At 37.4% G+C, this 15,524-nt stretch overlaps 1 protein-coding gene across 4 annotated transcripts in view; it reads left to right on the top strand.

The window, feature by feature from the left end:
- Positions 1–13,837, top strand: part of NYAP2 (neuronal tyrosine-phosphorylated phosphoinositide-3-kinase adaptor 2) — a 183,826-nt gene extending 169,989 nt beyond the window's left edge. For 3 of the 4 annotated variants that reach the window (XM_048864245.2, XM_048864244.2, XM_048864242.2), the window contains 2 exons: positions 1,875–1,976; positions 9,749–13,837. In XM_048864245.2, the coding sequence (XP_048720202.1) occupies positions 1,875–1,976; positions 9,749–9,976 (330 nt within the window). In that variant the 3' untranslated portion in view covers positions 9,977–13,837. The remainder of the gene's footprint in view (positions 1–1,874; positions 1,977–9,748) is intronic. The other variant, XM_048864246.2, reaches the window with a different exon arrangement.
- The last annotated feature ends 1,687 nt before the right edge of the window (positions 13,838–15,524 follow it).

The following is a 15,524-nucleotide window of genomic DNA, read 5'->3' as shown; positions in this document are numbered from 1 at the left end:
AGAAACAAATAGACACCATTGTCATAGGTTTGTGCTTCATTGCCATAGCAGAAGGAGCTCAGGTTAAACTAGCAAATTTTTATTTGCAGATCTGCGCTAGCAACATTAAAGATTTTGGTTCATAAACAAAAACACCAAATAGATTCATGCTGGCTTGTATCCCAAGGGAAACACAGACAGAAAAGGATAAAAGCATTAAGAAAACGAGAATAAATGTTTTTTAAACTTCCAATGTGTATTCACATATGTTAATCAGACATATGCTGCTATCAAAATCTATATAACAACTGCTTAATATAGTCTATTCATAGAGCTTTATTTGGTTCTTTTTAGCAGGCATCATCTCTTTTTCAGCTATTATGGCCCCACATCCCTCTATGTTTGGACTACACAAGTCAAACATCAATGGAGAGGTTATTCATTGTGCTTATTGGAAGGGAGCATTTGTGAATACTGGAGGCAAAGACTTTTCTCTGGTTATGCATAATGCAACCTTTGTATTTGTGACTGCTATGTAAGCATGTGAATGCATAGGTAACACTGTAGCATGAACACTGATGTAACCAAGGGCTGGCTCAGAATGCTGTCTAGAAAAGATCAAATAGAGGTGCCTTCAGCTCCCGGGGGAAATTTATCACATGCACTAGCCATTGTGCGGAGAGCACCTGCTTTCTCTGTTCACTTGGTGTGCTTTGTGCATCCCTGCATATATTGTCACTATTGAGTAACACTGTACTAATAACCAATTCATGTTTGAATATAACAACTGTGGAATAACTGATTAGCCAGTGCAGAGCTAAGCAGATGACTGCATATGCTGGCCCAAATTCTGCTCTCATTTATGTCGGTGTAAATCCAGAGTAACTCCATGGTAACTACTGGTAACAACATGTAACTACATGGTACTACTCTGGCTTTATACCTGCAGAAGTGTAAGTGGAATCTGATCCTCCCAATACAGGTGCCGTGCAGTGGTTTTAGTAGACTAGCCAAATTAAACCTTTACAACATAATATAAATGTTCAAAATATCTTTAAGAGACTTTGCTGAAACATTTGCTTTTATTAATATTTGTTTTAGCAAACCGCTGGTGACACCCTGGCCCAGTTGAAGTCAGTGGCCAAACTCTCATTGACTCCAGAAGGATCAGGATGTCACCTTATGTCTTTCTGAAACAGGATGGCTGCTGAGTTACTGCAGTGAGTGAATCCTGCTTGTGAATATAAGGTGAGGGAATCTGTGTTATGTCAAGCCAAGTGTGTCAGCTCAGAGAATGTGAAATAACTACTGCTCCATAGAATAGCCATATCCCACATGCACCAGTGGGACCCAGACAACATCAGAGGTCATGTGATTCCACACCCTTCCAAGTGGAAATACGTCAGTTGACAAGATGGCTGGAAAACAAGAGAAAGTGCCACCTAGATTCTCAGTGGGAAAGAGAGTGTGGAGACTGCCATGTCAGAACAGGCAAGTGGGGAGGGAGCAATGCTGAGCCCATTCTCACTTCCTCATAGAGGATGGTAAGTGGCTTTCAGTAAGCCTTTCTTCTTCATCTATTATTAGCCTGATGGAAACCAGTAGCATGCTTCGCTGTATTGAAATCATTTGTTGCACTGTTCACAGACCATATTACATAGCTTTGTTGCTTTGTTTTCAGATGCTGAAGCCATTTCTAATCACTTCAAAACAATGTTGTGGTTGGTTTTTAATTTCATTCATTCTAAGATCACTTTGTATATCCTTACATTAAATGTTGGACTGTCATTTTTAGTATGGTATATGGTAATCATGAAGAAAAAGGGTATATCTGTACATGACATTCATGATCACATAAGCATTATTTGGTTTTCCCCATACTTCCGTAAATGAAGAGTCAGCCCCACTGCCCATCCAATAGGAGAGGGAAGAAAACCTCAAGGACCAGAAGAGAACAGCCTCTTCCTCAGCCTAATAACCTGTACAGTTACAGCAAAGTAAGTGTGATTATACAGTACTGGGGAAAAATTATGGAAACACCCATTGAAGTATGGGCATGCTTATTGGCTAGAGCTTCAAATACCACCTAATATTCCAACCATATTAAAAACAAACAAGCAAGCCTCCCAACAGCAAAGACTTCCCTGCTGAGAACATAAGAAAATGGAACATTACATAATCTAATCTGTTCTTCACAATGCCTTGATATGAGCATTAGTAAGAGATGCTCTATTTGGATCATGGAAAAAGTTCACACAGGATAAAAAAGGGTCCAAAGTATGAAATATACCATTGGTTGATAATGTTTGCAATTTTTCATCAAAATTTTAAATAATGAAAATAATGTCAACATTTTTGGCCTGGTTTGTGACCTGCTGTAGAGCTGGCTGTAAAATTTCAATAATTTTTTCATGAAAGTCAACAATAAAAATTAAACCAGATTTTCATGAAGTTTTTTTTGCAAATTACATCCTATTTTTCAACCAGCTCTGAAAATATGATATGTAGGATGAAGCTAACCCCCGTGCAGAGAACCAGCATGAGCCTACCTTACGCATCATTTAATCCGTCGAAACAGAACTCATGTGGGACTTAGGGGGCACATAAGCCTTCCCTATAGGGGTGAAATTCAACAACAGATATTACCTGAACAGACAAAGTTACTATGCCTAATAGAGAAACAGGTTCACAGACCTGATACCGAGCGTTTTTCATTTTATATGTTCAGTCCCGTCTTCCTTTCTCTCTCCCCCTCTCTTTCCTTCATGCTTTTGCTTTTGTTGGATATGGTTTGGTATGTACGTAACTTGAAGGTGTTTCCATATTTTTTCAGTTATGTATATGTATTTACTAACTACTAAAGAAGTGTTTGTTTAGTGTGTTAACACAATTTATGTCTTGTGTTATATGTTGAGTGTCCAGACTCTTGAAAGTCAGCAGAGAAGCATCTCATATTAAAATACAAGACTTTGTATCATTTACTGACAAAAGATATGGGGGAATAACTGTTTCTAATGGCTATAGCTAATGAGTGATGAGGGCTGTATCTAGCAGTAACTGCTTAATATTATTAGTCGGGATGTCAAAAATATTTCCTTCTGACCTTATTCCACACATGCTTATTACTCCCTCTATCAAAACAAAATTAACCTGCTTAGTTTAACAAAGGAAAAGAATTGTTGCATTCATTGTACTTATTTTTCTTGATTTAAAAATCTTTTTGTTGTTGTAATTAATGCCATACACACCCTTACCTGCCTTTCTTATCCATCTATCTCATTTGTTTGTCTATCACTCTGGAATATAGGGCCCTGATCCTTAGTTGATGTGGGTGTAAGCAGCCGCTTAGGACTCAATGGAGCTATGCCCATTTATGATGGCTGAAGTTCTGCCCCAAGTGCTTATATTCAGTCATCTCCCTGTCAAGAAATTCATGGTTTCTAAGTGCCCTGGTAATATTCTCATAATTCTTTCCTGACCTTGTAGCTTTGCCTTCTGACTCATGACTGTAAGTATTATCTGCTGCAGTAGAAGCTTCTAGGAGAACATTCCCTATTTTACTTTAAAATTCTATTCTGCTTAGATTCTTATACCATGCCCATCACTCAGCTATCTGAGCACTTCCTTGAGTTAAGAATAAACAGTTAGCATTTTGCTTCCCTTCCTTCCTTTCTCTTTCAATAGCCTATATTTTAAAAAAAACATATATGTGATATGTAGCTTTGTAAGAAAGCAAGGTCAAACTATGAGTTTTGCATTTGTACTGGAAAGTATTGATGTTTGTGTCATCGTTAGTTCCTGTGGGAGTGAATTCCACAGTTTTAAACCCACCTTTTAGAAAGGCCTGTCTCCAGCTCATTAGAGTTTGTCCTGATGGAAACAGCTTTGTTATGAGGAATGGATTGCCAAGAGTGGTCAAAGTCCAGGAGAGTGAATGAAGCTTTTAGGCATCTTGAGCCCCTTGACCATTTAGAACCTTTAAAATAAGGAATGAGACACTCTGATGTGATGTTCTATCTAAAGGGAGGCAGTGGAGTGCAGAGGAAATGTGCTCGTAGTATGCCATGATTCTGAGGAGGTGTATTCTGCACCAGTTAGAGTTTTTTCAGGGCTGATGCTTTCATGTCTAAAAACTTGCGTTGCAATAATCCAAGGAAGCATGCATGGTCAAAGCTAAGTGTCAACAGTAAGGTTGAGATGCAGTTTCCTAACCACTTGGAGGGGGTAGTATGGATTTCTCACAGAAGCAGGCATGTCCAATATTAGCTATGGCAGTGAGAAGTTGAAAAAAAATTGGTCTGTGTTGATGCCTTGTGGGCACACATCTTTGACTGGCTGATGCATCACTCTGTTAGCAAGCTGGTTGAAGTGCTTCTTCTACTCGTCAGTATTACTTTCATCTCACTAGGATTTAATTTCTGCCTGCTCTTCCTACTCCATGTGCTACTCTAGCTAAACACTGAGATGGCTGGGTGACAGTGGTGTTATCATGGGGTGTGAACAGCAGAGTTATGTCATTGCCATATTGTTGACATGTAGGCGCAAAGGAAGCCTCAGAATTTCTCCTATTGGCTGCATGTGAATACTGAATAAGGCAGGAGTTCTACAGAATAGAATGGTGCTCCACAGGTGAAGGGGGTTTGGTGGCAGAGGTACAGTTGCTCATTACTGACCTTTGGATGCAGCATTGAGGAAAGATTCAAACCATTTCCCAATGCTACCCTAGAACACTGCGACCTTTCACAGGTAGGATATCAGTATTCTCTGCAGAGAGGTCCAAGAGTATAAATATCCATCCTATATTATTAATAGCAAGATATCCATCAGTCCTACCACTGCTATTTCTATTCAGTAACCCAACCTGCAATCTACGTGGGCAAGATCTAGGATATTAGGTGCAGAGGCCAGGAATTCCCATATACCAGAGGAAGATGTAAAGGAGCTATGGCTGCTATTCCTGTCCATAAGCTGGTGTAGCAGCTGCTGAGTACTATACAGGCACCATTTAAGTCAATGATAAAACTCCCATTGACTTCAGTGAAGCCAGGATTTCTCCCTTCGTCACTAGGCAGGTCTTCATTATGAGTCTGAATACATTTGTTAAGGGTATTGGGCCTGTGGCTTCTCCCTTGCTTGGGAGGTGGAGCCAATCCTCCTCACACCCCACACAGCATGGCCACATAAAGTCTAATTATTTAGGGCTCTCCTGAATTACAACTGTCTGATGTGTTTGAGGTGTAAAAATCCCTTCCATAATGCTGTTTTGGGGAACCAAATCTCTCCCTCTCTTACTTTCTCCCCAATTCCATCTCTTTGATGTAATCACCTCCGTAGCTCATGACTAAGTTACAGACACCAAATAAAACAACAATACAATTTCTGTTCAAAATGAGGCACCCTGAAAGTTGCCTCCTGTATCAGCAAAGAGTTTTCCCGCATGTGATTTCTGCATTAACATGGATTTTTAAATTTCATTCTTCATCATGGCCCTGATCCGAAGTCCACTAGAATCAATGGAAAGCCTCCCATTGACTTTAAGAGCATTGGATCAGGCCCAATATCCTTAACAAATGCATTCAGATTCATAAGGAAGAACCTGTGTAGTGACAAAGGGAGAAATCCTGGCTTCATTGAAGTCAATGGGAGTTTTGCCATTGACTTAAATGGAGCCTGGATGTCACCCAAAGCTTTGCAGGGCTTATTAACCAAACTTTTTGACAGTTTGCTGCAGTTCTTTATGAAGATTAATGAATTATCATCTCCTCTGCATTCCATATCAGTGAGACAGAATTTTTCCACATTGAGAGTTTCTGTCAGGAAAAGAAAGAAAGGAAGACGTTTGTAAGAAAGGTATAAAACCTCTCCTCATCAAACTTCTCCCATGAATGATAGTTTTCCTTTTAATGTAACTCCATAGTTTTATAATTTATTTCGACAAAACAATATCATTAGAGTTTAAAATTGGGAAGTATGGTTTCTCTGAGCTGAAAAAAAATATATTATTATTTCCCTATTATAGCATTTTGCAAACATTAATGAAGTTAGTCTCAACAGCTTTGGGAGGTAAATACCAATACATTTTTACAAATGAGAAAACTGAGGCACTAAGGTTAGTTGATTTTCCAAGATCATCCAGAAATCTGATAACACAGCTAAAATGGAACCCACATCTCTTGGCTCACAGGCCTTTCTTTTTAACCACTAGACTGATTTCTTTTTCAAAACTTTCATGATAGTTTGCCCCCTTCAGAAATGGTATTTGGAGTTGAAGGTCCCAAGCTGAGATCCTCATTCTCCCATTTTCAAAAACCTTCATATGTGGCTTTTTTAATTTGCTATTTCAGGGCATTCTAAAAGGCATATGGTCATATAAGGAGCTGAACGTACTCCTGTATAAATTAATGGCAAAATTCCCATTGACTTCCATGGGTGCAGGATCAGGCCCTCAAAATGGACTGGCCTTTTTAAAATGTAATGTTTACACCTAAGGCCACATTTTCCAATTTTGCTCTGACAATGTTGTTCAGACAATCATTTGGGCACATGATTTCTCCCATACATTTTACTATTCACATACTTAAGCATCATGCTTAAATGTTGTGTGCATGCAAATTACCATGAATGGAGGCCCTCATAGAAATGATTATGTGCACAAAATTAGAGGCCTTATTTTGACAACTAGGCCCTAAATCAAGCTAAACCAGAATGCCATACCTCTCCATTTTTCTTCTTTCCCACCCAGTTGTTTCAGATCTCTGTGACTTATTTTTAATATAAACAATGTTTTTATATATAATATATATGTTCAGATGTGTATACACACACACACACACGTCTAATATTATCATATGATTATTTTATTATTGGTCATATGGTTTTGGTTGCGTAATGCAAGTTGTGCAATGTGTTTCTTTACAAAAGCCTTAAATGTGTTGCAAATATATGTTGGTCAAGGGATGACACAACTTGTGGTAAATGATCTTGCTTAAATAAAGGATACCGGTATGATTTAGATTTGTTTTAGAAAAGCTTACAGGCAGGTTTCTTTTGTCAAATAATGATGTAAGGCTGATTACAGAGGACACCAACTTTTCTTTCTTGGCTTTCATACACATCATTTATCCTGGAGGAGAAACCTTTGCATGCTAAACATCAAAGAAGCTGAGTATCTCCTCTCAGTGAGTTAAGGGCATTCAGATATCTCATAGATTGGACATGAAGTAAATTGCTCTTTACGAACTATTCATCTAGCTCTAACCAATACAAAAGAATGTTGCATTCTCTGTACTTGAGTTTATTTTAGCTCAGTGATACAGGGAATTCCAGAGCTGTTTTGTGGCTGCTAATATGCAGACAAATTCTGGAATACCATTTCCATCTTTAGGGATTTGCAATTGGTGTTTTACTTTTTAGGATGTAAAGATTCAGCTTCAGTTCCTTCAAAGCATGTGAAAGTCTTAATCCATTAGAAAATATCGAACTAGGCAAACTCTAATAGAGCACAATGGGGCGAGTGTGTGGATGAAAACATGAATTAAATTTATTCTTGATAGTAATGGTATGTGCTGATGATGGCTTTCCAGTGCATTACAGCTGATGAGTATAGTATAAGGCATACATTTCATATTAGAACTTGCACTGTTCCCTTACTGGGTGGGTAAAAAAAAAGGGTATTTCCGCATGCCTGTAAGTGAAATCCACTCTCAAGTGTCTGTTCGGTCAAACTCTGCCCAGATGCTGGTATGCAGTCATATATTTTGGATATTCTGTTTGACGAATTGTGTGCAGACTATGCGCCTGGCCTGCCACATTGAGGGATCCAACAAAAAAGAAGACACAACTGTGTATGTAATAAAATATTGCACTTGGACAGAGTGGCAAGGAAAACTCTTAGTCACACGGGTTCGGATCCAAAGTCCATTGAAGCCAATGGGAATCTCTCCACTGACTTCAACAAGCTTTAGATCAGGCCCAAAGCGCTCATAACAAGTCTAATAACTTTGTTGACTCACCATGACATCTGCCATATGGAGTCTGTCGTAAATGACACAACACGCCTAAAGTGAGAGCCAAACCCTCAAATAGAAATTGCAAAGGAGATCAGGCTCCTAGTTGACTTTTAACTTCATTCAGTTCAGGAAAGGTATGCTGTACATATGTTACCTGCATTATTCTAGGTTAGCAAGAATGTTCCATACCACATCTCATATCTAATCTGGTTTAGGATTACACTGTCATCAGCTCTTCCAAAAACAGTACTGCACAAAATCCTATCCTAAACGGAAGTCAAGGTGAAGAATTTGTTGTGTCAGTTTAAAGGAACATGGTTTTGTCTGAAAACCAGCATTGCAAGTAACAATACTCTTATTGAAAGTCATTTGTAAGCAAAATATATGGGTTTCTGTTTTTTTCAATTTGTCTATTTTGTGCGACTGAGATCACTGTGTGCATAATTAATATTTCTGCTAGGTCTGCCTGCTTGGTTACTCATTTTCTCCTGTTTTGTGAACTCAGGGGCAGGTGCAGTGCCAATTTTTTTTATTCTTTCTCTCTCCCTCTCTCTTTTTTACTGAGTAGATTTCAAATTAACAATTGCCCATTGATATCAATGGAAGGTTCTCCATTGACTTCAACAATGACCAGGGCCTTTGTGCTTTTCTAAACTGTTGTTTGCCATACCTGGAGGTGAAAGAATGCCCATAGATTATGTTTACCTGTATAAAGTTAATTGTAAACAAACATTTCTTGTGAAACTTAAAACGTATTCTCCATATTAGTTTACAGTATATACATTTTCACTACAAGTTCAGAAGAGCCATGAAAACTGTGCCTCCAAATTTAGCCTCACAGTTATACAAGGGCAACTGTGCGGTTAAAGGCATAGGCAAAATACACATCTTGACACACAAACCAGCACTTTTATATGCACATCAAGTTTGCTAAAAGCAGAGTTACCTGATCTGTGCACACAAGCAGATGTACAGCAAGGATATGCTCAAAATCCATTGATCCATTTACTGACACATTTGAAAGTTAGCTGTTTAGGCCCCAATCCAGTGATGCACTTCATACGATATTTATGAGTCGCCCCACTGAACTGATAAGAAGCTATTTCCCCTGACTTCAGCAGGATGACCCATATGCTTTTAACTAAGCAAATGCTTAACTGCTTTGCTGGATCAGGACCATAGTTTGCAATAGAGTGAATGAATGAAGATGTTCAGATTTAAAACAACTTTCTGCTTTTTTGTTAATGAAACACTTCAAAGAACAGCATAGGTTAAACCATCTGACTGGAATAGGATTCATTAAATCATACAAAAAATCCCAAACGTATTTAGCTTTATATTTATATTAACACCACAGTTCTAATGTGACAAATTGGATTTGGCAGGCATCATAAAACATGGTTTTGAGTGGATAGAATTTTTACCTTCAACACTGCAGGATATTGGTAAGATCCATGTGCCTTTTAAAGATCTATATTATTTAAAATCCAGAAATAAACAGCCGTCATTTGGCAAAAACAGTTACCTTATTAGCTTGCATTAGGCTTGCAATGTTAACAAGGATTATTTTTATTTTCCCTTTATGTCTTTGTCTAGTATATATAAGTAGATTTTTGTGTTTATTCCTTTTAGTGCATAAGGATTTTGTGTTCATAAAATCATGGATAATGCTTCACAAACATCATGGTAACCACAAGGAGCCAACACTCTAAATATAATCTATGGCTAAGCAGTTATTTGTATGCATTATTTTTTGATAGGTGACATGTATGCAGTGGTTGCATGGGGACCATACAATGCTGGAAATGATTGAGAAAAAGCGTTGTTTGTGCAAAGAAATAAAGGCTCGACAGAAATCAGAGAAAGGACTTTGCAAACAGGACAGCATGCCCATTTTGCCGAGTTGGAAGAAGAACACTGGGACCAAGAAATACAGCCCTCCTCCTTATTCCAAACAACAAACTGTTTTCTGGGACACAGCGATATGACCAGACTGTTGCTGATGCCATCACCACAATGTTGTAAGATGCACAAGTAGCCTCCTTTCTTAATAAGGCAATGCCTGTGACATAAAACTTAATCTGCAGGTGACGAACTACCTAGTGAAAAACATACCAATGTGGTGCTCACCTGTCAATTTAAAGGAAAAGTATAGATTTCCAGCTGATTAAGGCATGCATATTTATTAAGGATTTTTTTGGATCCAGAAGATATTGAAATGTAAATATTTTGCCAATCTATTGAAAACACCTGAACTAATACACTGTTTAAAATATATAATTCAAAAATTTATGAAGAATTTTACTATATAATATAATTACTGTTATATTGTTTTATTAACTATTTTATATGTGGTATCCTAATGCTCTTTTTTGTTGTTGTCATTTTTAATGATCTTACCTGCCTAAATTTGGCCTCTGTACAAAAGCATGTGGTTGTACTTTTGTTTAACAAGTACAATGTACAAATCAACCTGGTGCTAGGGCTGTAGAAGTTCACTAGAGTCATATTCATTAGAGACATCCGTTGCTTTTGTTCTTCTGGGAAAGGTTTTGGCAGGAAGTAGTAAAAACTGTAAACAATGCAAATAAAAATGCTTAATTTGGATGTCCAAATTGCATTAAAAAAGAGTTGTTCTGCATCAGATTTTTGGTAAATTTACTATTATAAATTGCCCTTCTTTTTATGTCAATCTGTTATTAAAGTCTCCAGTGATAGTTCCTAGGCTACATTTGGCTAACCAAGTAAACAAAATTTACTGCAGAAAGGTCTAAAGGCTCTTCCTTCTTTTATTCTGCTGACTAGAGGAGACCATGGTTCACTGTGACTAAGAACTGTACATCACATGATAATGAGTTAACCCATTGTTTAGCAGGTTAAAACAGTGGCAATGCACCCATGATTCCTGTCCATATTTGTCTTTGGTCCAGAAAGTAAAGGTAACAAAATCTGTTTACATTATTTTTAAGTACCCCAAACATCCCTAGTTGGGTCTGTATCAAATTGGAAAGCATTATTTAAAAAGGCCTGACCCAAACTCCATTGACATCAATGGAAAGACTCCCATTGGCTTCACTTGGCTTTGGATCAGACCCACAGAGCACCTTTCTCTCACGTAACCATTTCCTGTTCCTGGCTGATCAGATAATTGGGTCATAGTCCTCTGTGACATCACACCCATCCTGAGAGAATGCTATGTCATGACCAAAGAATTATGACCTCTTGGTTTTAACAGGAGAAAGAGATGGCTTATATTGCATATGAGGGTGAGAGCTGTGCATTAAAATATCTTCCAAAAGAAACGCTTTAGGGTGAACAATATCCGTATTGCCATGGAGTGATAAAATGATGCTATCACATATATTTTGTATATTTAAAGTTCTATCGATGCTTCTGAAATTTGGCAGCATGAAAATTCCTCTTTAATAGTCCTTTAAAATTATATTCTCTGAGAAGAAAAAATGTGTTGTTTGAACTTATTGTCATATTGGCTTTTCTTTGAAACTATATTGCAGCAATGCCCTGGGCATCACTGCTGATCAAAAAAACCAAAAATGACCAATTTTAGTAGGGTTTTTTTGTAATCTATATTACTAAAGTTTGAGTAACGCTTTATCAGTAGTAGTTTCTTTCCAGTCTCTGAAATAATAATAAAGTTTTTAAATATTTTATAACTAATTAACTAATGTATATTTTGATGTCCAAATTGAGGATTTCTGTATAAGATAAACAAAAGTGTGTGTTCATATGTGTGTATGTATATTAGCATTATGCTATAATGTGTGTGTATATGTATAGGTGCATATATGCACACATACACACTCTCATCTATATACATACTGTATATATGAAATGTGTGTGTGTTGTTGGATATACAGAGGCTGAAATGGGTACAAAATTTAGATGAAAATTTAAAGAAGCCCCCACAATCCAAAAGACAGAAAACATAAAAACCACAAATTGTGAAGGAATCTTTAAATAAATCTTGTACCCAAAAGGCACCAATTGTATATTCTGCCTACTCATTTTTTTCATAAAAGAAAGAAAATGGCAGAAGAAAAACTCAAGAGATCTTGCAATGCTCCAAAATCTGCTGGAAAGAGAATGACTTGCTAGTCATGCGGAATATGTTGAGATAACAGGTTCATTACTCAGAAAATGTTTAGAATGGTGAAATGCATTATCTTCCTTGTTATGGGTGATTATATGCCAAGAGAAGACTTTCATATAATCAATGTGAGATTTTTTTTCACTTGGTCCCTTTCACAAACTGCACCAAATCTTTCTGTGTGTATGTGTTCAGTCATGATACTTCTTGTACACATTTCCTTAAGCAATTAGTCATTTTAAAAACTTTAATATTCCCTTTGGAAGTATTCCCCAAGAGCAGTTGTTCATCACTGACATTCATGCCTCCAATGGGAACATCTTGAAAAACCTTCAAAAGAGGCAACAATACAAACCTTTGGGAGAGAATAAACAATTTTATATACAATCGTTCAAGTTTTTGTACAGTATCCTTTTCATATTGACATATTATAGGAATAATTATCATGGTACTGAAGCATTCTGGTCATAAATAGATTTGCTTGACCATTTAAACTACCACAAAAACCACTTAGTGCTTTGCTTATATAGTTCAGCACCATAGTCATCATCCGTTAATTAGCCCAAATGCTTGCAGACCACCATTGTATCCCATGCAAACAATAGCTTATATTTATTATTGTTTGACGCCACATGAAAAATTAAAATAGAACTTAGCACTTATCTTCAAAGCACTTTACAAACGTGAATTAAACCACACACCTATGTGAGGAAGGATACATTTTATTTTATAGAAAGTGAGATTGAGGCAGAGATGCTGAGTGACTTGCCAAAGCCAATCAAAGCCAGAGCTAGGATAAGGTCCCTGTCTTATGCTCTGACCATTTGACAACATTATCATTAGGCAGAGTGCACAGCCTGAGAATAAAAGGTGAATATTCACTGCAGAGAACGTACCATCAAAATGGTGTCTAAACATTTTCTACATTCCCTATTGTCTCAGCAGTTTCTATATCACAGGGTGAATGATCGTATTTAGCAACATGTGCTCATTAAAGCTGCAGTTATATAAATATGCAATCTGAATATACATACAGGCCACATATCTACACACACTTATGGAGACTGTATATATGAAATTGTTTGGTATGCACTTACTTTGCTTTAAATTCCTAAAGTTAAACATTATAGTGTAGCAATTTGTGAAAAGTGCACTGTGATTTCAAGAAAGCACAGTAAAGTCACAGGTCTCGTTATTCTTGCACTAAAAATGTGTTTACGTATATTAGCAAATGTATGCTTACTTTTATTGCTCTTTTTAACAAATTAAATTAAATTAATGGTATAAAATGGTATTTTTCTTTTAGTGGACTATGGCATTATGTTTTTAAATTACAGGGTTTTTAAAGAAGAAGAAACCATTCTGTGTTCATTCCAATGTAATATGTTTACCGATATCTTAAAACTGAATGTCATATTGCTTTTTTTTTTCATATTTTGTTAGAAATGTCAGGTATGTGCCTGAAATTGTGTAGGAGTAAGGAGTAGCTAGAGGATAACTGTAATCATATATTATTAGCCATTTCTATATACACAGTATAAATACATAATAATTTTCTTTTCATTTTTGTACTTGATTTTTTTAAGTAAGATGTAATTAACTGTACTTTGATACTTCTGAAGTAATAAGATGTTGTTTGGAGATTCTGCTTTCTTTAGTGCATTGACAATATTTTACAATAATTTAGTGCTTATTTATTTGTGCTCCAGTGGAATTATAATAAAAGCAATAGTTTAAAATATCCTGCCTTTTATTTCTGTTTGTTTGGTATATAATTTAAAACTGCTTGTTTATTAGGATTTGCATTCGACACTCTCTTGAGGAAAAGTGAAATCATGGGCTTTTATATTTATTCTGATGAAATTTTTTAGTAGGGAGCAATTAATTGATCATTTTAATACTCTCTGGTTAGGCCTGGTTACGTGAATGCCATTAGTTTCATTCTCAACTTGAGGGATCACTAGAGCAATATTCTTCCGAGCCAAGGGCCAGAACTTGCCCAATGAATCTGCAAGCGGAAAAATTCCTCATCTCCTGATCTCCCCCTTTCTGAGTGGAAGGAGGAGTGTCACCTTGATGGCACTACAATGGTCTGCAGAATCCACAAGTGAGGCAGGGCAAATATGCATCATGTTCCGATCAACAGTGTAAGGAATCTGCTTAAAAGTCAATGCAGCCCCAAGTGATCCCAGCCTGTTGTCAACTTCAGGATCTATTGAATGTGAAACAGAGCCTCTGCAGGGGAATTCCATGGTGACTGTAGTGGGCAGGCGGGCCATGCCATGAAGATGTTGGGGATGGCCAGTCCTCTGTGCTCCAAAGCTGGTACAGAACTACATGGCCTCTGTATGAATGACCCTGGTCTTCCAGTATTGCCAATTCTTGCAATATTTTGTTAAAGCTCCAGATCCTGCAGTTCTGTGATTGACAGTATCTCCCATTTCAGTTAAAAAAAAAAAGAGTTCTAGACCTCATGGTTGCAAAGAAAAGCTTGAAAATATGAACCGAAAGGCTTTCAAACCAGAAAACAAATAAAAAGAATTCAACTTTGATTTTAAAAACTCTTTTAATTTTTAAGCCACTCTCATGATATCTGGAGAGCCTGACTCGTGATTTTTAAATGTTTGGGTTTGGCTATAATGAGATATGGGGTTCTGCAGGATTTGGGAACTGCTCATTTCATGAGGGGGTAGGCCCTATCCTTTCTGCTCCCATCCCCAACCAAAGATCTGGTGAAGCCACTATAAGGGTATGGCTTGATATTAAAATAGTTGCTGTCAAAGACATATTACAAGGAACAAGAACTAGCACTTCTTTGTTGGCCCATCGCTCCCTCCAGATTTTAAACTGGCAAAAGGAGTGTCCTTGGTAAAGTAGTGGTTCATTTTAAACAAAAAATCATTCTAATCAAGATTCTAAAAGTTTATGGTAATAATGAGTGATACACTTAGTATGCCGGAGGAAAGTATCCGTGTTTGTCATTTCAGCTTTGCTTTATGCAAAGTGCCTGATCCAACAAAAGTGTTTCCATTGATTTCTACAGGAACTGGAGCACACCCCGGAGGCAGAAGATCTAAAGAAGCAATTTTTGCTTCGAGAGCCATATGCAGGACCCCAGGATAAGCCATTTCTCTGCTTTCAGGTTGCAGTTGGGCAACAGAGCTACTAAGTGGCCATAACTGCTATACTGAAGTTTCGTTAGCTCCCTCTACCCCAGCTCTTGGGGGTGGACTCAATGACTTGGGCCCATATAGTGGAGTATCTCCACTCTCTCCCACCTCAAAGTAACCCCCATGCCCTCTGTACATTGCTTTTGTGTTTTAAAAATGATCTCTATAACCTTGGGTAGAGAACTGGTCACCTCTCTCTTGCAAATCAGTCTGGGTTACTTTAGCCTGTCACCAAAGTGGCCACATAGTCAGACATAC

Source organism: Caretta caretta, chromosome 9 (genome assembly GCF_965140235.1).
Source record: "Caretta caretta isolate rCarCar2 chromosome 9, rCarCar1.hap1, whole genome shotgun sequence".
In the NCBI taxonomy this organism is placed as follows: Eukaryota; Metazoa; Chordata; order Testudines; family Cheloniidae; genus Caretta; species Caretta caretta.
The sequence above is the reverse complement of the archived record's forward strand: the minus strand, read 5'-3'. Positions and strand labels throughout refer to the sequence as shown.